The sequence below is a fragment of the Rousettus aegyptiacus genome, unplaced genomic scaffold (genome assembly GCF_014176215.1).
Source record: "Rousettus aegyptiacus isolate mRouAeg1 unplaced genomic scaffold, mRouAeg1.p scaffold_m13_p_4, whole genome shotgun sequence".
Taxonomy (NCBI): Eukaryota; Metazoa; Chordata; class Mammalia; order Chiroptera; family Pteropodidae; genus Rousettus; species Rousettus aegyptiacus.
Window position 1 is genome coordinate 147,334,554 of NW_023416307.1, and position 24,048 is coordinate 147,358,601.

General features: G+C 40.9%; 1 protein-coding gene across 1 annotated transcript in view; it reads left to right on the forward strand.

Annotated features, from left to right (window-relative positions):
- STAC (SH3 and cysteine rich domain) overlaps positions 1–24,048 on the forward strand; it is a 120,004-nt gene that overhangs the window by 25,754 nt on the left and 70,202 nt on the right. The window contains exon 2 of the mRNA XM_016124023.2: positions 17,548–17,824. Within this exon, the coding sequence (XP_015979509.2) occupies positions 17,548–17,824 (277 nt within the window). The remainder of the gene's footprint in view (positions 1–17,547; positions 17,825–24,048) is intronic.

The window sequence follows — 24,048 nt, forward strand, 5'->3', positions numbered from 1 at the left end:
CAGCTCTTGGAAGAAAAAGAAAATAATCTTTCCATTCTTGAAAAGTGTTAAGGAGGGAATGTTATCAAGTCAAAGGCAGGCAAGACAGGCAATGAGGAACTGAAAAAATTAAGGCATTTTCTATATAACATATGCATGTATATGCCACACATGTAGATTTACTACTGCGCTTATGAGCACATGGGTGGGAAGGTACATGGTCAATGGGTTATGTGTGTCTGTATTGCATGCTTCTGTGAATTTAATAAATACCAGCTAATATTTATGGGTTGAAACTATGTCCCAGACTCTGTGCTAAGAGCTTTATGGGGATTTTCTCTTTGAATTATCTCAACAACCTATATTTTCCTTTCATGAAGAGGTTAATAGAGCTATTAGAAATCAAAACCAGGATTCAGACCCAGGCACCTTAACCATTTTGGGCAATCAGATCCCCAGAGTCCTTTGCCACTGATTACATTACCATGCCACATAACAACCATGTTTATGTGTATGTTTGTATTTCTTCATTTGTTTGTTTTGGAAAAAATCTTTAAGGAGAGCAGTTCTCTCTATTGTCTGCATTAAAATAGAATCAGTACATATTTCGGGCTGAGATAATTAATCAAACAAATAAATGAACCCATCTTCTTGAATACATATTGATGGGTTCAGCAGCAAATTGAGATTGAACAGCAAAAACTCAGGGTGTTTTGTTTGTAATTCCTGAATAATCTTTGTCTTCATCTTCAAACATATCTCATAATTCATATGATTCACTCCAGTGTCTTGCCATCTGAACTCTGGCTTATAAAAACAGTACGGTGTGGTATTTGGGACCATACACTTAGAAGATTTGAACTCTATTTACACCACGTCTTCACAAGGATATCGAAGAATCATCTCTAAATTAACCTGTCAAAAACAAGTACTCGATATTCATCCGCTCCCCTCATCACACATGCTTCTTCCCACTGTTCATTATCTCAGTAAATTGTTGCTTCTCCAATGGCAACTGCTCAGGTCAAAACCCTAGACTCATCCTTGGTTACTCTCTTTTCCTCAAACCCCACATGTAACCCGCTAAGAAATCTTGTTGAGTCTACTATGAAATATGTCTAAAACATACCACTTCTTACTATTTTCACTGCCATGGCTCGAGCCAGCATCTGTCTATAGAATGCTAGTGCACGCATAAGCCAGTTCAATCCTTTGTTAATATACAGACCGCTCAAAGTCAGACAATGACTTATAGCACACTGAAAATGAACCCAAAGTCATTACCAAGGCCCCTGAGGTCCTAAAGCATCCAGCCTCTGCAGGTATAACATTGGATCCTTCAATTCCTCCTCCTCCTCAGTCTGCTCCCAGTCTGCTCCCATCATTGAATAGCCATACTCCTCAGAGTTCCTCAGACGCACAGAACAAATTTCCATCTCAGGTTTAGCGAATGATCAGGACCAAAGTGTGCTGGTAGAGGTTGTTCTAAAGGAGCTTTTAAGAAGTATCCAAGAAAGACAGGCAATATTTTGCCAACCAAGTTGTACCCCTGTTACAGGAAGGGAGACCATGACAGCTAAGCCCAGGAAAGAGCAGTCCACTAGAGTGAGGTATCTGAAGGGCAGCAATCAGAGGCCCCATACCTCCATTAAGCCAAAGGATGAGACGGGAGCCAGCACACACACCCTGTGATGTGGCAGCATGGGTGGGGCACAAACATGGATTTTGGAATCTTGACGGACCTGGATTTGACTACCAACTTCACCACTTACTATTGGCATGACCGTGGGCAAACAGCCTCCCTGAGTCTCGGTCTCCTCCTATTTCAAATTTTTGCAGTAACATTTTGGCTTTGTAAAACATCTGCATATACATATGGGAGTGCAGCATATATATGCTCTACCAATTAAAGATATCAGCTGTAAAAGTTAAAAATAATTTTGGCTAAAAGTGACCAAAAATCCAAGTTACGGTAACAAACAAGAATGGATTTGGTGTTCTCACATGGCAAGAGGTCTAGAGGTAGGAAGTTGCTGGCCTTGGCTTGGCTATTCAGCAAAGCCATCAGGTTCTTTCTTCTCTGCCTCCTTGACCTGTTGGCTTATGTCCTCTTGTTTGTTGTCTTGAAATGGCAAGAGGCTGCTGTAGCTTTGGACATTGTGTCTATGTTCAAGATAAGAAGGAAAAAGGGAAAGAGAGGGCCAGCTAGGTTTCCCTCTTTTATCAAGAATTCAGCTCTCTGGAGATAGCTACTTTGGATGCACAATTTCATTGACCAGAACTGTGTCATATAGTCATATTCAGCTTTAAGGAAAGCTGGACACAGTGCTATCCAAACAAAATTGAGGTTTTGTATCTATGCTATGTAATAGCTCATAAGGTATAGAATTTATGTGTTACTTAAATTTAGGAGAGAATTTGCCCATAAAATATTGGGCCTAGCCACCTTTTTGCAGGTAATTATTTAGAAATAATTTCTCATTTTCTATAGTAATTGAGCTAATCAGCTCTTTGACCATTTCTAAATTAATCCTAGCAATTTATATTTTCTTAGAAAGTTATCCCTTTAAACCAAATTTTCAAGTATGTTAGTAAAGGATCTCAAATCACTTATATTTGTGATTATACCTCCTTTCTCATTCTAAATTTTGTATATCTAGTAGAGAGATTTTCTTTTCCTCTTATTGAAGTTTTTCTATTTTAATATTTTCAGTAAACTAGTTCTTGAATTTATCTATCCTGTAATTTTCTTTAATATCTCTTTTTCTCTATTAATCACTGTCTCCTGGTTTCCTTGAATTTGTTTTGTTGTTCTTTTTCTAATTAATTTTTTTAGTTACATTCTTAGTTCACCAATTTCCATTCTTTCATTTGTAACAATGAAAGACTTTATAGCTTTGGAATCACTCCTGAATACAACTGTGATTATATCGCTTAAATTTTTATGATTGTTATTCTCATTATTATTTTCTGAGTACTCTAAAACAAAAGCTTGTGTGTGTGTGCACGTGCAAGCTAATAAGAAGGCGATGGTTCATTTCCAGTTGGTTTGATATTTTTATGTTTCTTACCTTTTGGTTATAAAATTGTTGTTCTGCAGCTCTGTGCTCATCATATATGGCCTTTCTAATCATCCGTTTTGAGGAATTCATTGAGGATTCCCTGCTGGTTGCTTATGAAGTAATATTGAGTGGGTGTTTCATAGGCCCTTGAAAAGAAAACGTATTTACTGAAGTGTAAAGAGCTTAATACTCTTGGTTAAATATTCATTATAAATTCAACTGTTCAGATATTTTATACTTTCTTTTACAATGTTAGATTTATCATGGATCGAAGGATATCAGTTAAAGTATTTTATTACTGATTCATTTATTTCTATTTCATTTTTCAGTTTAAAAGTTTTATATTATGTATTCTTAATGCCCCGTTATTTGGTGCATAACTGCTCACAATTGTTTAAACTTCATTATGGATTGTATCATAATGACTAACTTCCTACTCTGCCCCGCTAACTTCTTTTAAGTTAAATTCTACTCTTTACAATATTAATATGGCCAAGCCTTCTTCTCTGCCAGCATTTGTCATCCTCTTTGCTCATTCTCTTATTTAATCTTTAGGAGTTATTTTGGGTTTAGTGGTAATCTTCTAAACTACACTTTAAATTTATTTGATGAGGAATATAATCATTAACATTTACTGTCATGTATTTGATTTTATCTCTGTCATTTTATTTTCTGTTTCTGGAGGTTTTCATGCTGGTTGCTCTTTTCTTTTCTTTTTTTAACTATTCTGTGCCATCTGAACTTTTTTCTAATAAGTTGAAAAAAATTTTTAAATACACTAATAGCTACTTTAAAATTTTTTCTAACACTTATGCAACTAGATGCTTCTAAATATTAGTATTGAGAATGGAATAGCGCATCAGTCTTCTCCTGTATCTTAAATGAGGATAATAAAAATAGGACCTATCTAATAGGGTGGATCAGAGGATTAAAAGAGATGTTATATCTAAAGTTCTCCAAACAGTATATGACACATAGCAAAGGACTCAAATGTCAGCTGTAACTAAAACCATTACTTTTGCTGTCTTTGTTACTGTTCCTCAGTATAAAAGGAGGAAATTAGCACAATCTGATTTGTCCTCCATTTCTCCCACCCACTCACCCACCGCTGCTTGGGTTTTGATAACTACAAGTCATGGTATTTTTATTACTGTTAAAACACTTCGAAATTATGTGCCATCTGTTTCATCAGGTATTTATAACAGGTGAATTTTCTTTGTGAACTGTTTATACCATACCAGTCATTTTAACTTAACCGTGTTTAAATTATTTCAAGCAGAGTCCTTGTATGCTTTATATTTTCCATATTTTCCAGTCTTCTGTTTTCTCTGCTCATGAATGGTAATTTGTCTAGGTTAAGGATACTTGGGTCATAAGTTTATTTTACATGGTTTCACATTATAGAACATAAATTTGAAGTAAGTCTAAGGTTTCTTTCTTCATGGATGACCCATTTTCCTACCTGAATGCTTGGATGTCCTTCTTCACTTTTGACACCTTACGGTTCTGACAAGATACTTTAGTATGCTGGCAGGAAAAGAGATGTCTCTTTCCACTAGGCTGACCTGACACGTGGTGATCTCTTCATGGATGGATTGGGTTTTCTTTCCTCATTTAGTCCAGGAACTCTCTCATATTTGAATAATGTCCCTGCTCTAGTCATTCACAGTTATAACCAACTAGAAAAACTTATTAAGTTTTGAGCATTTAGTTTCTGCCCATATAAATCACATAAATTGGCATATAAACATATAAAAATACATTTGGCCCTACAGATATTTAAGAAATTGAAAGTTTTTAGAGTTGATATACTATTTTTTTTTTTACCTATTACCTAAAATCAATTATAACAAATATTGTCCAATGTGTGGAGAAAGAGACATTCTCTTATACAAACCAATGGGACTGTGAATTTACAAATACGTATTTGGCCAAGCATATTCACATACAGCCCTATAGCTCTTCGATATCTTTTCATGTGTATGCAAAGATGCATGTACAAAGTATTTATTATAGTATCGCTTGTAATAGAAAATATATTAGTAAGGGTAAGGTTATGCTTCTGTAAAAAAAAGAAACCCAACGAATATTCAGTGGCTCAAAAAATATAGAAATATATTTCTCTCTCACATAGGTTTCAAGGTAAACTGCTTAGATTAGTACAGCAGAGCAGCTGTGCTCCTTGTGGTCATTCAAAGACCCATTTCCCTCTAAGATATTGCTCTGCCATCCCCTAGGGCATTGTCATAATACCCATGGTTGAAGCAAGATCAACACCACATCCATTGCAGCTAAGATGAAGGGGAAGGGAGGATAGAGCAATCATGCACACAGCCTTAGGCCTAGTTTCAGAAGCGATAGATTTCATTTCATTATATTCCATTAGCAAGAATGCAGCCCCATGTCTACATTTATGCACCAAAAGCTTCGGGAAATGTAATCTAACCATATACCCAGCATGAAAGTGGAAATGGATTTTGGTTAACAACTGCAGGCCTCTGCCTCAAGAAAATACTAGAAACAACCAGATGTCCATCAAAAGAGGAACAATTAATTAATCTGGTACCTCTAGTCAATGGAATATTAGACTGCAATTAAAAAATGTGTTTAATCTTCCCTTCTGTTAGATATGTATAATAGAAAGGTCCCAATATACATTGTGAAATGGAAAAGCAAGATACAGAAAAATGTGCACAATGTATTCACCTTTGTGTTTTTAAAAAGGGCATCTATACACTTATGTGCAGGTATATGCCCAGAGCATTTTTGGAAGAAGGAATTACTACTAGAGGTTTAACTCTGAGTTGAACTAGGGGTCTGATGTTAGAAGAAAGCTTACTTTTCAGTAAGTTTCTTTTTTTTATTGTATAACTTTTTTTTTTACCATATGAACATATCATTATTAATATTGCAAAATGTAAATACATAAATATAAATAAGTTCTTCCTTGCTTAATACTCTTCAGCAATTATCTATTGCTGTAGATAGTGTCCAGGCTTATTGACACATTTTTCAAGCTCCTTTCCTTTTGAGTCTCAGTCTACCCTCTTACGCCTCGGACTTAAAGCTCCCTTTCTGCTCTGTTCCTCATTTTCCTTCTTTTACTCATCTATCTACCTCAAATCCTCCTACAATAGCCTTGCTACCCAGTATTTTGCTTTATTCATTTTCTTTTTTTCTTTTTCCCTTTGGCTCACCAGACTGTTTAGTGCCATTAAACTCATATCACTGGTCTGTCCATGTTTCTCCAAAGTGAAATGGAAACCTGAGGACGAGGGGCATGTTGTCACCCTCCTCATCCCTAGCGGAATGGATAACAAATAGCAGGTAGTCAATAAATATTTGTTGGCATGAAAAGGTTCTCCTACCCACTTAATTTACACAACATTTATTAAGGTCCTGCATAATACCTCTCTTAAGTAGCTTCTCTGCTCCTCAAATTATTTCCAATTTCTCTATTTTTGTTCTTTTTATTTATATCCAACTAATTTCTGTCCCCTCCTCCTCTGATGTAGTTTAAAGGACCCTACCTTCACATCCAACCAACTTGGGAACAATGAAACATGTTTCAATAAGTAAGGGAGTACGTATAAACTCATGGTTTTTAATAGTTGTACCTAAATAGGTATAAAAATAAATATGGATATGTGTATAAGCACTTATTCATATATCTTCTAGTTCTGTCTAGTGAGAGAGCCTGATATCAATGACAACCCAGTAGCAATAAGTACATCTAGGCATTCAGATATCAGTTTGTAAAAAAAAAAAAAAAAAAAAAAACTAACCAGGGCTGCCTAGAGAGATGGTTGGCTGCAAGACTGATCCAAGGAAAATATAAGATAAGCCTGAAGAATCCTGTAGTGTTAGAAACTAACAAAGTGTTAAAAAAATAATTGGAGGTGTCAAAAGAGACAGATACCAATCTAAAGGAGCTTGTGATAATTTAAGCAACAGAATAAATAATGAAATAGTAACTTGTAACTCATAGAATAAAGCAAATATCTATTAGTCCATACTTACAGAAATGAATACCTGAATGAATGTATGAATGAATGAATGAATGAATGAATGAATAGAGAATTCTACAGTGGAATACTAACTAATAAATATAGAAAAATACCTCTGGCTTTGTTTTTTTTTTCCTCAGGATTGTTTTGGCTATATGGTTTCATATAAGTTTTAGGATATTTTGTTCCATTTCTGTGAAAAAATGCCATTGGGATTTTAATAGGGATTGCACTGAATCTTTAGATTGCTTTAGTTGATATGGGCATTTTAACAATGTTAGGTTTTTCAATCCATGAGCCCAGAATATCTTTACATTTCTTTGTGCCTTCTTCAATTTCTTTCAACAATGTCTTGTAGTTTCCGGTGTACATGTCTTTCACCTTCTTTATTTATATTTTTGTTTGTCTCCAGAGGTATTATACTCCCAAGTTACAAACTATACTATGAAGCTGGAGTAAACAAAAGCTAGAGTAAACAAAACATTCTGGTACTGGCAAAAAAAACACTGGCACGTAGACCAGTGGAACAGAACTGAGAGCCCACACACATGTGAACAACTAATTTGGACAAAGTTGCCAAAAACATACAATGGAGAAATGAAAGTTTCTTCAATAAATGGTGTGGGGAAAACTAAACAGCTACCTGCAAAAAAGAATAAAACTTACACCATACACAAAAACTAACTCAAATTTGATTAAATCCTTTACTGTAATGCCTGAAACCATCAAATACATAGAAGAAATCATAGATTCCAAGCTTCCGAATATTGTTCTTAGAGATGTTGTGGATTTGACTCCAATAGCAAGAGAAACAAAAGGAAAATAAACAAATTAATATAGGAAGACTGATGAGAATAAAACATTACCATTAGGCAAACACCAGGTAATACATTTTGCAGCCAAGAATCATTAATGGATGTTGAAATTAGTGGGCAAATGTTGAACAAAAAACAGGATATTTGCATAGACTTAAAGTATTTCCCCTACATGAAACTCATTGATTACAAAGAGCAAACTAATAATTAGACAGTGGCTCTACCTGGCAAATACCACCTTAACCCATTGGCCAAAGTTAGTATCTCATTAATGAGACATGTTGACATCAGATACTTCTTAATATACTGTACTGAGAAGAATGCATTGCTTTGTTCAATTCTTACAGAAATATGTAGCCTTAATTTAGTAATGCAAAAACATCAGACAAACCCAAATTAAAGAACATTCTATAAAATATTGCCTAGCAGTCTTCAAAAGTGTCAAGGTTATGAAAGATAAAGAAAGAATGAGGACCTGCTCTAGATTGCTTAGACTAAGAAAATATGACTAAATGCTATATGGAATCCTGGATTGGATCCTGGACCAGAAAAAAAGATATTGTGAGACAATGAGCAATTCTAACAATGTCTATAGATTAGTTAATAGTCTTATATCAGTGTTAATTTCCTGGTTGCAAACAATTTATTATGGTTATGTAAGATGTTACCATTAGGGAAAAATAGGTGGAAGGTATGTGGGGACTCTACTATTTTATATAATTTTTCCGTATGATTTAAATTATTCTAAAATAAAAAGTTGGAAACAATAGAAGTAGGTCACAGTTTATCACTAGGTTGCTCTTTCATAGATAAGCAATTCAGAGCCAACTGACTTGAAAAAGTCAGAATAACTCTCCAAAACCCAATAACTAATATTTAAACTCTGTAAATTTTCCCCTAATTTTGTGTAATCTACCTCTGGTTTATTATTATTATTATTATTATTATTATTATTAATTATTCAGGAGGAGCAACGTATTTGTTGTTTATTTGACAAAGAAAACTTCCTTTATCTCATCTTTAGCTAGATAGATTATTAAAACCAGAAAAATGCCGGATGAGGCTCCAGAGTTAGGATTCTACTTGCCACTCTGATTCTCCAAGCTGCCTTTAGAGCCGCAAGCTGTTCAATCAAAAACGATTTACCAGGTTCCTGTAAATCTAGGCTTTAGAGGTGTTCTGCAGTGGTTTAAAAATGAAAAGTCAAGGATCGTACACAGGGTAGGAGATACACAAAGGACTCAGCATATAAATTGACTTTATTAGCCACTCTTTTCAAGACTTAAATATTATATCAAGTTAGTATAATACAGAATATTAGAACCAGGCTATGGAAAGGTTTCCAGATGTGGACTCAGAAGTTTATGTTCAAGTTCCGCTCCTGCCAGTAATTATCTAGTGCATAGGAAAACAATTCTTAAATAGAGATAAGGAAACCAGTTTATTAAGGGCCTGAACACATTGCGGTGCCCTCGGCTATCAGCCTTATTTTTCTCCTCTCACACTCTTCTAACATGGTTGGTTAGAATTTTGTTCATTGCCTCTTGGCAACATTTGAATATATGTCATAGCTTTCATTGTTGGCCATGAGAGTCTCATTTTCAGGTATTCAAAGTTAAGTCCATCTAAAGAAAAATGTTAGTCTGACAATTAACATACTGTTGTAATTCCCCTCATCCTTGCCACCAACCTCCTTCATGACTCCATCTAAAAACACCCCAGCTCAGGCCTTACCCTTGGGTTGAGAACCTACATTGGGAAAATGACCTGTGGGCCCATTCTTTCAGTCAGCCTCCATCTTGCTTTTCCTCTCCACCTTCCGCACTTACTCTCCTGCTTCTGAGTCAAGAGGAAATTTTACAAAGAGAGCTCTGGAGGCCTCAGTCATGTCCCACTCTGGACAGGTGATGAGCAGAGCAGAACCTGAACAATGTTCCAAGGGCTAACATGACTGTGTTGAGACATCTGTGAGCCTGTGAAACACCTCAGCCTTCCTCCACATCCCAGTGAACATCATCTGGCATGACTTCTTACCTGCACACTTCACAGATCCTCCTCCAACCAGCAATGTCGCAGGTCCCTGATCTGCACAGCCTTAAGTTGCCTGCTGCAACATTTTCTCTGGGCCAGCCTTGAAAATATGCACCTGAGAGCCCCCAACGAGGCACTACAGGACTCGTCCTCTCTGTTCAAGGCATCTTCAAGCCACCTGGCATGCCGTAACTGCTCAAGAATACATAGGATAGGAAAAGGTTTCTGGAATTCTCTGGAGGATGCTGGAGTGAGCATTTTTTCTGGTGGTTAAGTGTACCTGACTTTTAGAATTAGCCACACCTAAATTCATTCACATAATATTTATTGAGCACCTATCATATGCCAGGCTTTGTTTGAGGTTTTGAGAGACAGAAGTTAATAGAACAGTAAAAATTCTCTGCCCTCATGGAGGCTACATTCTAGTGTGGGAGGCTAGTAAATTAATATAAAATACAAAGTCAGAAATAAATATCATATACCTCCTGAAATCGAAGCATCACTTTTGCAATATTGCAGTGTGAAAAATGTATAACCTGAATCTAATTGTGAAGAAACATCAGACAAGCCCAGATTGAGGGATATAGTAAAAGACAATTATATAAAGAGTACAAGACTCTTTAAAATAAAAACGTCACAAAAGACAAAGATAGCCGTTCCAGTTAGTACTCACTAACTGTTGCTTTGGTCATATTTTCATTAACAATTGGATTTTGCAGCTGGTTGTGACAGAGCCGGGTAGACGTAAGGAGACAATTTCTGACTCAAAGTTGACACCCAGACTAAATCAAACCAAGACCTGGAATGTATTATACTTGCCTTAAAGGATGTCAGACTGTGGATGGGTAAAGATATTGATGAGAAAGTCAGCCCTTGTCATAGGCATTACATTTCTCGAGGTCCCAATCTTCACTCTCTGAGTGTGGAGCCATGGGTAAAATATTAGGCATGAGGGCGGGAAGGGCTCTGACAGACCGCAGCATTCGCCGAACTTAGAGTAAATGAAGTGAATCCGCATGGCCGACGGAGTGTGAAGGGAGCTGGGTTTTACAGGCGATTTGTGGGGACTGTTATATTACATTATGACAAATAATCTATTTCCTCGTCACCAATTGATTTAATAACTTTTCAGGAGGCGGGGGAGAGAAAAGAAGGAGCATTTCAATTGGAGGCGTACCCCTATTTTAGAAAATCTGGAATGTGAAAAAAGGAAAACATGCTCATTCTAAAATCAAAGATGTAGATCACATATGGGCATCAAGGGGAAGACATTTGCTTGCTGAATGTTCTCTGATGACCTCATTTTAATTCCAAAGCAAAAGCCAGTGCATTATTAGTTTGGTCTTAAACGGCAAAGGAAATGTCCATAGAGGCAACTTTGTGGTTAACTGTCAACGGGCAGGAAACTAAACTGACATGGTGACTGTGCCTCCTGATGTATGCTTGTGTGGGCGGAGACTCATTTGCTCCAACTCTCCCCTCCCCTTTCCCACATAGTGCAGCCTTTAGATCCTGGCTGAAATGATCAAGCACAAGCTGCTTAATTAACTTTATGTGCCACTGTGGGATGAACTGGTAAATCGATAGGCATGCCACTACAGTCACCTTCAGGCTCTAATTCTCTGTGTTCCATTGCTCTAATGATGCCTGATTTCTGCTCTCCTCCAATTAACTACCATAGAAGTGCTGCTCAACATGGCAACCACATGGATTATTGCTAAAATTCCAGCTGGCACTGGGAAGATAAAGCACACCAAGCAGAGGAATTTCACTAAGGAGAAGTCAGGGTAGAAAACCTTCTCAGGAAAGACTATTTGGCTTAAGGGGCTTTAGCGTTAGAGACCTGCATGTGGGTCTTCATTCTGCAAACTTCCTAGCCATTTAACTTTGGGTTTCAGTTGCCTCAACTGTAAAATGAGGTAATCTCCTGAAATGGCCCCTCTGTGCCACCCTCCCATCCTTCTACTGTGCATTGATCTGGTCCATTCACTCTCTAGTTTCTGAAACAGCTATTCTGTCTCTTCTCTCTCTTCCAGCTTACATCGCCCCCTCCCTCTGTTTCCCCTTTCCACTCACTCAGGAGATAGAATTGTTTCCATAAACTACCTTATCAATCTGAAGTCAGCCCTTCCTCCAGTGCACTGCATCTCGCCCCTTCTCATCTACTCGCGGACATCGCTCCCTCCTTTCTCTTCTGTGTTACCAGATTAAAAATATGCTGAAATAATCTTCCACATTTAAATAATACAAAACAGAAAGCCTCTCCTGATGCTATACCCCCATTCAGCGACTGCCTCTTCTTCCTAATCCCCTTTGTAGCAAAACTGCCCACGCTCTACCTCTGCTCATGTCCCCTCCAGTCATTCTTCCTTGAAATCTTATGAGTAAGGTTTTCACCTCGCCACCTCACTGAATCTGTGCAGGTCCTGTTAAGGCTACTGTCAAGGTCTCCCAAAGACATTCCCTTTGCTGAATGTAATGGCCAACCCCTACCTATCATATTATTAGACACTCAAGCTTCATCCGATGCTGCTGGTTATTCTCTCTTTCTTGAATAATTTCTTCCCTTGGACTCTAAAACTTCCTTCTCCTTCAACTTTCTTTTTCCTCACTGGCCTCTCCTTCTCAGATTTCTTTGTCCTTAATCTTCTTGAGCTCCAAATATTGGCATGCTCCAGGGCTCTGTCCTTAGATCACTTCTTATCAGTGTCTGTACTCAGTACGTGGTGATCTCATCTAGTCTCTTGGCTTCAAGTACTATCTATATGCTCATAACTCCCCAGTGCATTACTGCGACTTGGACCTGTTCCCTGAATTCCAGAATCATAGATCCAACTGCCTACTTGGCAGCAACACTAGAATTCAAATCAAGCATTTTAAACTTACCCAAAACTCAACTCTGATCCCCACCCACACCCTACACCAACTTGTTCTTCCTTTCAGTAAACAGTCCCTCCATTCACCTAGTTGCTCAATCCAAAAGGCTTGAAATCATTCTCAACTACCCTCTCCCGCATAGTCTACATTCAATCCCTCAACAAACCCAGTTGGTTCTACCTTCAAACCATGCCCCATATCTTACTAGATTAGGCTAAGCCAAAACTACTTCTCGCCAGGATAATTGCAAGAGTCTCCCAACTGGTCTCCCTGCTTTCATCTCGCTCTCCTATAGTCTTATTTTCCACACAGCAGCCAGAATAGCTTTTTAAAATGAGAGTCAGTCCCTTGCCACATCCCTGCTCAAAGCCATCACCCTTAGGATAAATTCCAAAACCCTTGCCATGACTGCAAGTCCTATATGAAGCTGGCCCTTGACCTCTCTACTCTCTCTCCTTGCTCCAGACACACTGACTTCTTGGTGCTCCTCACAAACATCCACCCGGTTCTCTTGTAGGGGCCTTTGCCCTTGGTTTCCCCACTACCCAGAATGCTCTTCTCTAAAGTAGTTAAAACCTCACTTCCTTCATATCTCTGCTCCAATGTTACCTGTCAGAGAAGCCTTCAATTTCCTTCATAACCCTTATCCCTACCCAAATTTATATTATTATACATCTTTTATACATTATTTATTTTAGGTTTCTACCCACTAGATGTTAAACCTTAAGGGAAAGGATTTTACTCTTTTCACTGCTGTATCGCTAAAGCCAAGGGCTATGTCTGCCTCACAGGAGTAGCCCAATAAGTATTTATTAGAGAATTATTTTAATAAGTGAATGAATGAATGATTCCTTACTCGTAGAGTTGCTGGGATGATTACATGAAGTAAAGTGTTTAGAGTAGTTTCTAGCACATAGTCAAGTCCTCAAAATGATCTGTTTCTTTTACCATTATTATTATAAGTAGTAAAGTCCTCAAAACTGTCTGTTTCTTTTACCATTATTATTGTAAGTAGAATGGCAATGATGTGTGGAAGCTAACCATTTTGTGACATCTGCTATTATCAGAGTTTGCTTCTATTTCTGCATTTCGTATGTTCTCATTTGGCCTCTGCTCTTTTAGGGATAATTGGAGAAAGCATGTTCCTTTGAGCTCACTGCTCAGACTTGTTTAACTTGTAGGCATTTCTTTTAAACTGTCCACTTGAATAACAAATGTCACATTGGCTTCCAAGGCAAATTCTCCAGCTATAGAGGCAGGCAAGTGCCAAAGGTCTCTGACACAATTTCCAGCGACATCCTTCAGGGCAAGAAAAATGTGAAAGGTTTCTTGGCATTGAACTAAACTTTTGGGGAACATAGTACACCATGGAAGGGTTTGAAGGAAGCACGTGAGCACAGGAGGGGGACCAGACTGCATGCACGCGGGCATCTCCCTTATCACTTCCCCTGCATTGGCAGCAGAAGGCCATACAGCAATGTGTGATACTCAGTCCCCTTTGAGAAAGAAAGATGCACTTTTCTAATTTTTAAGAAATTTGAGATATATAAAATAAAAGCAATAGCTCCCAAAAGCAGATTTGCTTTCCCACTCCACAACCCTTCCTTCCCTCACTGACCGCCAGAAGTAGGTCCATCTGCCTGGGTGCGATGGTAGCTCTCCTCTAGGCCCTCATTCGTCCTCTGCCAACAAACCAGTGTGAGGTTTAGAGGAAGGCAGATTTAATTCCGAACCTTGGTCTTTAATCGCATAATCTGTGAGTGATGTTGGACAAGTTTCTCAACCTTTCTCAGCCTCCATGTCTCCAGGGGGAAAAGAACAAAGTCTTCACTGAATGATTGGGAAGATAAAGAAGGATCACCTGGTGAAGCACTCAGGCCAGCTCCACAATGCCCGCCCCTTCCTCCCCTCTTCCGCCCCATCGTCCTCCCTCTGCTTGTGTCACATGGAATTCTCAGCTCCCTCATCCATTATCCCCTGCAATCTTCACAAACGTGCCCTGCTGTGATCAGGGTAGGTGTCATTGTTCTATTTTTGAGACCAGGGTAGCCTGCTTATTGAACCACCTAAACTCCATGGTGGGGGGGGGGGGACAGAAAATAAGTTTATTTTTCTATACAATGGTATTCATTTGGATAAACCTCCCTCCCCTGGGTTCGCATAGCCCATGACAAAATATTGGCAGATTCCTTAACTTTCTGGACACTGTATTTAAATCTGTCTAAAACAAAACTTCAATCTCACCTCCTATTTAAATCTCCCTTCCTCCAGCACCAGGCCAGTGTATAACGGGAAGAACTTGAAGTATAAAAGATGTGTTCGCCTAAGTCTCAAAAAGTGACTGTTTCATACTTGCCTCTAACTTAGCTTCGCTGGAGACAGAGGGTACTCTTCAAAATAAATACTGTTTCCAGGGGCTCATGACTCCATTCTCCTATGTCAGTCAGGATGCACTGGATTATCGTATGGTAACAAACAACTCCAAAATAACTCAGGAGCACCTCTTCCTCCTCCTCTTTCAACAGCTCCAGCTCCTCTGGTGGGTTTGGGCTGTAGGGCAGATGGAAAGAGATAAGAGAAGAATCTTGGCTGGCCCACTGTTTCTGACCTATCTATGGAGGCTATTGCTTCTCTCGCTAGCCCTTGCTGGCTGGTAATGTCCCATTGCTGGCCGCAGTAGGGCTTCTCTAGAGGGCCCTGAAGGTCCTCACCTTATGTGGCTTCCTGAAGTAGAGAGCTGGCTTCACACAGCCACAGCCAACTTCTAATGGGCAGCAAAGTATAATCCCACCACATGCCAGGAGGGTGAGGAGAACAGCACTGTGTTGTGTGCACTCAACAGATACCCAACTTAATGTTAAAAGGCCAGTCACCTCTTTAGTTGGTGGTTCTGTGGGCTAACAATTTGAGTGGCACTCAGCTGGACAGTTCTTCTGGTCTCATGCAAATGTCTTCATTCCCTACAAGGAAGCAGGTTGCTCTACTTCTGGGGTCTCACTTGAGTGATGGGAGGTGACTGGACCATGCATCTCTCATCATCTTTTAGGCTAAGCTGGGTTTGTTCATATAGCAGTTTGGCACATTTCTAAGAGACATGACAGAAGCATGCAAGGCATCTTGATGTCTGAGCTTGGAACTGGCCTAAAGTGGCTTCTACCACTTTATATTATTGGTCAAATTGCCAAAATTATCCAGATTCAAGGAGTGGGGAAACACGCTCCACCTTTGATGGGAGGAGCCGCAAAGTCACATTGCAAAGGGGCATGGGGATGAGGAAGGGTAGAGAATTGTGGCATTTTCGCAGTCTACCCCCAGCAGTAAAGACCACCATATCTTCCTGATCTTGGGTAGAAGTTGGTGGCGGTGGTTGCGGGGGCGGGGGTGGGGAGGGCTGCGGGGGAAGGAGGTAGCTAGGCTTAGCAACTCCGGATCAACTCACCTTATATGTCCTGTAGGGATGTTTGACCACACTCCATTCGGGCCTTTATTAAAATAGTGTGCTTAGCACCTTCCTGCTTGCAGTTTCAGGCCATAAACATTTATTCCAGGCAACAAGCCAAGTGCCCATGATATGCAATTACAAAAGGAACGATCTTAAAGGCAAAGTGACCTATTGCAGGTCAAGCAGCTACTAAGTGGTTTATTTCTTTTCTCTGGGCAGAGGGAAAACTATGTACTAAGGGATGGTAATAAAAATGCATAACGAACACTAGAGACTTTTAAAAGGCCACTGTGCCTGGGGTGGACAGAGCAAGGTGTACAGTGGTACACGCTCTTATCAGGATCCAGAATTTGCCAGTCCTTGGAGCCCATGGCAGTAAACTTTTCTTTAAATTTAAGAACAAAAAAAATTTTGTGAAGTAATTTAAACAGCCTCAAAAGCTCACATCTGTGTTTCAAAAAGATCCCTCTAGCTCCAATGCGAGGACTGGATTGGGGGTACAGATTGGCCCAAACTCAGACTTCTGGAAGTCGGTACTTTTCCAAACCCATTTGGATGCCTCTGTGTGAGTCCCGAAGGCTAACGAGAAATGGTCTAGTTTGCCAAATGGCCAAACGACAGGGCAGGGGGAAGAGCAGAGAAAGTCAAACAGATAATTCCACACTGTGTCCTCTCCAAACACACACACACACACACACACACACACACACGCACATGCACACGCACACGCACACTCACACACACACACACACGCACATGCACACGCACACGCACACGCACACACACACACACACAGAAGCACACAGCACACACATATGCAGGTTCCTTATCCATATGCTTCAGACCCAAGCAGGCTTGAGAGTTTCTGGTTTGCGTTCTGTGGATAGTTTAGCCAGATTGATTCTGAGTTTGACTGTGTCTTCTACTGTTTTGCTGTGTATAGTAGAGACAAATGGCTGTTAAGCAACCATGAGAGAGAAAGCCCAGCAGAAGCCCCAGCATTATAGACATTGGTGTCAGAAATTCAATGTCGTGGGATGTTTTGACAGCAGTTGGTGGGACCTCAAGGAGGCAGGAAGGAGGAGCAGGGGCAGAAGCTAAGCCAACACGGAACCTCTTTCTGTAGTCTGGCTTGTCAGGGGGTAGGGTGAGCAGCTGCCGAATACCCTCAAGCCACTGACATCACCCCACCCACACAGGGACATGTACGAGCCTCCTGGGGGCTGAGGGTGTCAGTGGGAAGCGAGCAATGCATGGAGCAGACCTCACCCACACAGCATGAGTCTGTCTGCACGATTGATCGTAAGAGAGTCTGTTCTGTCATTGCATTGCAGCTCCAGAAACTAAAACGATCACTTTCTTTCAAGACCAAGAGTCTGCGGAGCAAAAGTGCTGACAACTTCTTCCAGCGAACCAACAGTGATGTGAAGATGCCCGCGGACCTGCTGGCTGAGGTCAGCCCGGACTCCAGCCCGCTCCCTGCCCCCGGAAGCCTGACGTCCACACCCACCAGGGCTGGTCTGCACCCGGGCAGCGGCAAGGCCCACGCCTTTCAGGAACACATCTTTAAGAAGCCCACTTTCTGTGATGTCTGCAACCACATGATCGTGGGTAAGCCTGTCCCACAACCTCTCCTCCAGGTCCCAGCGCCCTGTGAAAACCCAAGGGGGCATGGTGTATAGCACAGTTCAGGTACCCGCAGACAGACTTTGTGCCTCAGAGATGTACACACAGGAGGATTGCTTGGGTGTGTTTTGGAGAAACAGTATTTGTGAAAAGGTGAAGGAAGCAAGACTGGGCAGAGGGAGAAGCTAGGTTGCGCTGTAGTTGTGACAAAGCCCTCAGTGGATCCCCCAAGGAGTTTTAGCCCTTGATAGTGCAACTTACATTGAGACTGGCGATCTGGGACTCCGGACCCCTGCATCACCTTTTGCTGAGCATGGGCAACCCCTGGGCAGGGGGCATGATTTTGAATAAAGCAGGGGGTTTTTTGTTTTGTTTTTGTGTTTGTGTTTGTTTGTTTGTTTTTAGCTGAGGGCAGTAAGCAGAGAGAGAATCAGGGGGAGGCAAAGACACAAGGCATTTGGGGATCAACTGCTTCAGCTCTGCAGGGGGATCGGAGTGCCACGTGGCAGCTTCCACTGCAGGTGTGTGGCGATGTCTACCTGGGGCAGCCTGGGGAAGGGCCTATTGCTTGGTGAATTCCAGGTGAATGACCCAGATAGGCAGGTGTGGAAAGGATGATTCTCATATGAGAGGACCTCGGGGAGGTGCTGAACCAGGCAAGAAAGGTGATTAAGCCAAAATTACAGCTCTGAACCCGGAAAGAACTCACTTGTAGTACCTCAGAGAAATGATGGTAGCCTGAGGTCCTAGGGTTGTACCCAGATGAAAAGATTGACCTATATGATGCCTCAGATAAAAGGAAAACATAGGCCATTCAGAGCCACATGCGTAGAGATTCCTCAGTTCACATTTTCTGTCTCCTGTGTCAGAAACTCAGTGACCAAATAGATGAAGGGAATTTGGCGGGACTCGAGTGAATTTAAACCAGTGGTTTCAAGAACAGCAGTGTATCCTGGTAATTGACCAGTCACCCCAGAATGTGAGAAAAGAGGAAAGGCCAATGTCTGCTCTCAGGGGGTGTGAGGATGTACCTCCACCCCCAACCCCCTGCCAACCTCAGTAGGAGAAGTTGAAGGGCAGAAGCTGGAATTAGGAGAGGAAAATAAGGCTGAAAATCAGCAGATGCAAAGCAGACCCAGTTGTGGATTATCTTCCTGAGACGGTGCTAATACCTCAGACATGTAGCTATATGAATGCTTAGAGTGCCAGGAAGAACAGAGAGGGAACGGCTGTGAGAGACAGGCTTTCCCCACCCCGTGGTCCCCATGCCAGGCCTATGCTGTGGCTCCTAGTCACTTATAGCCTGGACACTCCAGCCTTAGGCTTGACAATGAATGCTTCAGGGAACAGCACTTTTAAGGGCAAGAGCTTTAGATAGTCAAGCTGGGGGCCAGAGCCCGGTATGGCCCTAGGCGAAAAGCTGGTATGTGTTCTGCTCACCTTCCAGCTCCTCTTGCCTGACAGATGACCCTCCTTCTCAACCCCGCATCTCCCCCTCAGAACCATTTCCCTGTGGCCTGGCATCTCTACTGAGTCTGACAGTTATATCTCATTTATTGAGGGGGTTGGGGGGTTGCTGCTATCAGGAAAAAGGAGAGGGAAGGAAGTGGACAAAGCAGGAAAAGAGCTAAACTAGGAAGTGGTCTCAGCTGGAATCTTTGTCAACCTGACTTGCGGGAGCTTTGGCACATGAATTGCACTAGTCAGTCTTACCTTGAAGTCAGCCTTTTATATCCTGGTATCAGTGGCTTTCCCTCCTCTTCCCATGACAGATACCATTTCATTGCCCATTGGACAAGGTGGCTCATGATCTGTTGAAGAAAATTTTCTGGAGAAAGGGGTAGCTTGAGTCATTAGCAACCAGCACATACATTTACTGCCAATGTATTAGTGGTTTTTTGCTAGTGTAACAAATGATGCCAAACAGTGGCTTCGAACAACACGAATTTATTACCTTAAAGTTCTGGAGGCCAAAACTTTTCCATAGGTGTCACTGGGCTAAAACCAAGGTGACAATAGAGCTGCATTCCTTTCTGGATGCTCTAGGGGAGAATCTATATACTTGCCTTTTCCAACTTCTAGAGGCTGCTGCACGTTGGCTTGTGGCCCCTTTCCATGTCCAAAGTCAGCAGTGGCAGCTTGCATCTTTCTCACACTGTGGTCCTCACTCTCCCTCTTTCCAAGGACCCTTGTGATTATGCTGAACCCACCTGGATAACCCAGGATAATCTTCCCATCTCAAGGTCACCTGGTCTGCAACCTTATTTCCATCTGCAACCTTGATTTTCCCTTGCCATGAAGCATAACATATTCACTGGTTCTGGAGATTAGGACATGGACATCCTTGGGAGGCCATTCTTTTAGGCAGGCTGTCTGGGCAGGGTACAATCAGAAGAGAAAACCTTGGCTAATCACAAGACTGGCTTCTGTTGATTCCTTTCCGTCTGGCTCTGATGCCAATCATGTGATGGCTGTATTTCAGCTGATGGCTTTGTAATGTGTAATGGTGAGAGGCCTTTTCATTCGAACTGGGCAAAGAGGTACCTTTCTGTTTGGTGCTCAGAATGAGAGAGCAGTGACCCATGTTTTGCTGCTGACTATTCTTATGTCATAATTAGCCCTTTCCCTTCCCAGACAAAATGAGATGAGGGAGTGAGGATGGTAGAAAGACCATGAGCATGGAATCAGATGGCCCAAATTTGAGCCCCATGAGGCTGTGTGACCTAGTGCCAACGACATTCCTACTCTGAGCCTGTGTCCTCATTTTACATGGAGATGATAAGACCACTCTTGGGTTTGTATGGATTAATGAACTGGCAGAGGAGAAGTACCAGGCATCTAGTAGTCTCTCAGTAAAGGGAGCCCATTGGAGTGGGTATTATTATTATTAAAAGAGAAAATAATCATTAGTCTCCTTGAGATAAAGAAAGATATTTGAAGGGTAAACCAAATTAGTTTACAGGAAAAAAAAATTAACTTAATAGGCGTAAATAATGAAAAAAATAATGTCCTGATAACCACAAGTAATTAGTCCCTCATCATCTACATAGCAATGTTCTGCATACACCTTAAGCATCATCTCTAACTCTGCATTTAGTTTTTTGTGAGGGATGGACAAGCAAGTGGGTGTTTAAAAGAGAGTGTTCAGAATGCTGAATATAGTATGTCAAAAGAAAATTGTGAGGAACCCTGGGAGTTTGATATGGAAAGACTTAGGATGCACAGCTGTGATTTAAAGCACCATATTGTAAGAGTCAAGAGACCAATTCCACACAGCTTTAGAAGGAAGGTTTGAGAACAAGAGGCAAAGTCAAAAGGCAAATTTCCGTGAGAATCTAATCATTTAACTGAAGCACTTGACCTGTGATTGAATGGCTTGCTTTGTGAGCAGCACATGGCTTAACTTCTGTCGGGCATAGGTTGTCTCAAAGGTCTTTTCTTATTTAATTATCTTATATTCTTTGAAATGAGACTTGACGTGTTTGTTGCTTTCCAAAGAGGCCAATGTCTGTCATCATTGAAACTGGACAGATCAGTGGTTTCCAACATGGCCAGGAAGGCAGTGTTCTGCAATTCTCTTTACCTTTGACCAAGACCCAGGTAAGGGGAGGGATATTCAAAACGGGGGGCAATGTCAGCCCCTCTTACAACCATATATACAAGGCCTGTCCTCATCTTCAGAAAACCATTATCTACTCACATTCTCACTTTCTATTCATTATTATTCATGTTCTTTCTTCAAACAGACCACATTTAGGAACAGTGCTTGTGTGAATCAAGGATTTCAACAACAATGCTGCCTAACGAATACTCTAAAACTCCAGCTCTTAAAGTAGCTTTCTTTTACTTCTATTCAGGCATCTTTGGATCAGCTGGAGTTTGGCTGATCCATACTCAGATCAGTTACTTCATCTTCTCTCTATTTCATATTTCTTACTCTTTCCTTGGACCAGTGGGCTAGGTATATCATGTCCTTCTCATGGCAAGGACAAGTGGAAGCCTACAAAGCCTATTAAGGCCTTAGATTGGAGGTGACTCTGCCACTTTTACTGGCATCTCAGCAGAACGTAGACCAATCCCATGTCAAGGGATGGAGAAGTATACTCCGCCTCTAGTAGCAGGGACTACAAAGCCACCTGGCAAAGGGCAGAGGTACAGAAAGGGATGAAGAATGGAGTAAATAATTCAATCTACCACAGTACCAAGGATGGCCTCTGGATTGCTAATCCTTTTAGTTCGGTAGATTCTGCTAGGTCTTGGAGCTATATCCTTCCACTTCACTCCTCCATCTGGATGTGATGCCTAGCATCTTACTGCGAGCATGGAGGGGAGGGGTTCTCACTGTGTTCCATGTTCAGAATACTTAGGCTATTTGGCCTCCAATTTAGTTTTTGTCTCTGCTTTGCTAGCTTCTGAGTCTGACGCATCACTTTCAATTTCTACACAAATTTCCACCGCGCCTTTTCAAGGCAGTGCTATTCATAACCCTTAAGTAGGTGATGACAAGTCTATTTTAAATCTCATTGTGACCAGTGTGAAAAGACAAACAGAATGTGTGTTTTTAAAATGAGTAACGAAATGAGTTCACCTCTGAGGAATGTCACAATCATTACCCTAAAGAGGATTCTAGGTATACCTCAAGTACAGCAATAATTTTGAAAGACTCTTTTGAAACTTACAAAAGAAAACATGCCCTGTGCTAAAGAGAATTGCACTATATTCTTCTCTTGTCACAATTAAATTTGTATTGTAGCTGCCCTTTTATCTTAAAAAAGAAAGAGGGGAAACAAGTAGTCAACAAGCCTTGCTTCTCTATTCGAAGATACAAACAAAGTAAACCAAATAGTAGACTTCCTCTTAAAAAGGCGTGGGGGGAATTAGAGAGGCAGTGTGAGCAGGAGGGAAGGGGAGAGAGAAAAGACAGGAAGAAGGAAGTAAGAGGAGGAAGAAAATGAGATGAAGTAGAGCCGATGAGTGTTTTTACTTCCTGAAACAATGTGTAGGCCTTTCCAGGCAGTGATTGCAGAGCACAGTTGATCTGTTCCTTTTCTCTTCTTTCCTCTTCAAACCTGGCCTCCTGCCTCTACATACATCACTTGAAGATTTTTTTCCTCAAGTCATGGGTCATCTTCATATTCTGAATTCTAGGAAAAGACTACCTGCTATTATCCTCTCAGAATGACATTTTGGAAAATATATTAAAGCAGTTTTTTTCTTTTTCACTTTCTACTGAGAACTAAAAGGTTATATAATAATGGCCAAGAAAAATCAAATCTCATTTTTGCAGTTCCTAGCTGATGGATATTTCTTTAAAAATAAAAATGAATCTGGCCTCCTAACTGTCTAGGATTTCTGAGTTAGAATGGATACTGGGAGTTAAGTTCACAAAGCCTCACTCCAGGCCTTGCCTGACTGCCTATGCCTTGAAATTGGAACACCTACACATTTGCCACAAGAAAGTGACCAATAAAAGTAGACCAGGACCTCAGCCTCATCCCCTGACCATGTGCTTATAATTTCCTTAGCTGTTTCACTCTGTAATTCATTCCCTATTGCCAGCTTTGCCCTTGCCCCTGCCCTGCCCCTGATACCCTGATACCTGAGACTGCTCCTGCCCTACAGACCTGGTTCCAGGCCTCTTAGGTTAAGCAGGCATGTGGCATGCCTTCCTGCTCATCTAATCTTGCCTCTAAGACATTTTTTTTTTACCTTTCATGATCACCCCCTTAGTCTATCCCTTTCCCGAAAAATGTGGTCACCTATGAGCCAAAGGAAATCATTGAGACTCATGAGAAATAGGCAGTCAAGTGTGCTTGTCAGCTCCCATTCTGGATGTCCCACTCTTTGAGTCAACAGGACTCAAGTCCAAGTCTTAGCCTAGGAGAATCCTCTTGTTCTTGATCGGATGAACATTCTTCCTCCACCAAGCACATCTGCTCTTGCCATGCTTAGGCCTCGGCAATGGGAGCGAAGTGTAGGGACCTCATCTTCACTGTGCATCTTCACTGTGCATCAACTAAACATATTCCATCTATGGCACTCTGTCTTTACATTGAATTAACTATCTACAGTGACTCAATTTCAAGAGAGCATTGGATTTCCTTCTGGTAATCTGCATCTCATTGAAATTTCAAAGAATTGAATAAGTCAACAGGCACTAACTCAATGCATTAGTCTACTCCATCAATTAAGGTTTTTCTAAGGGACTC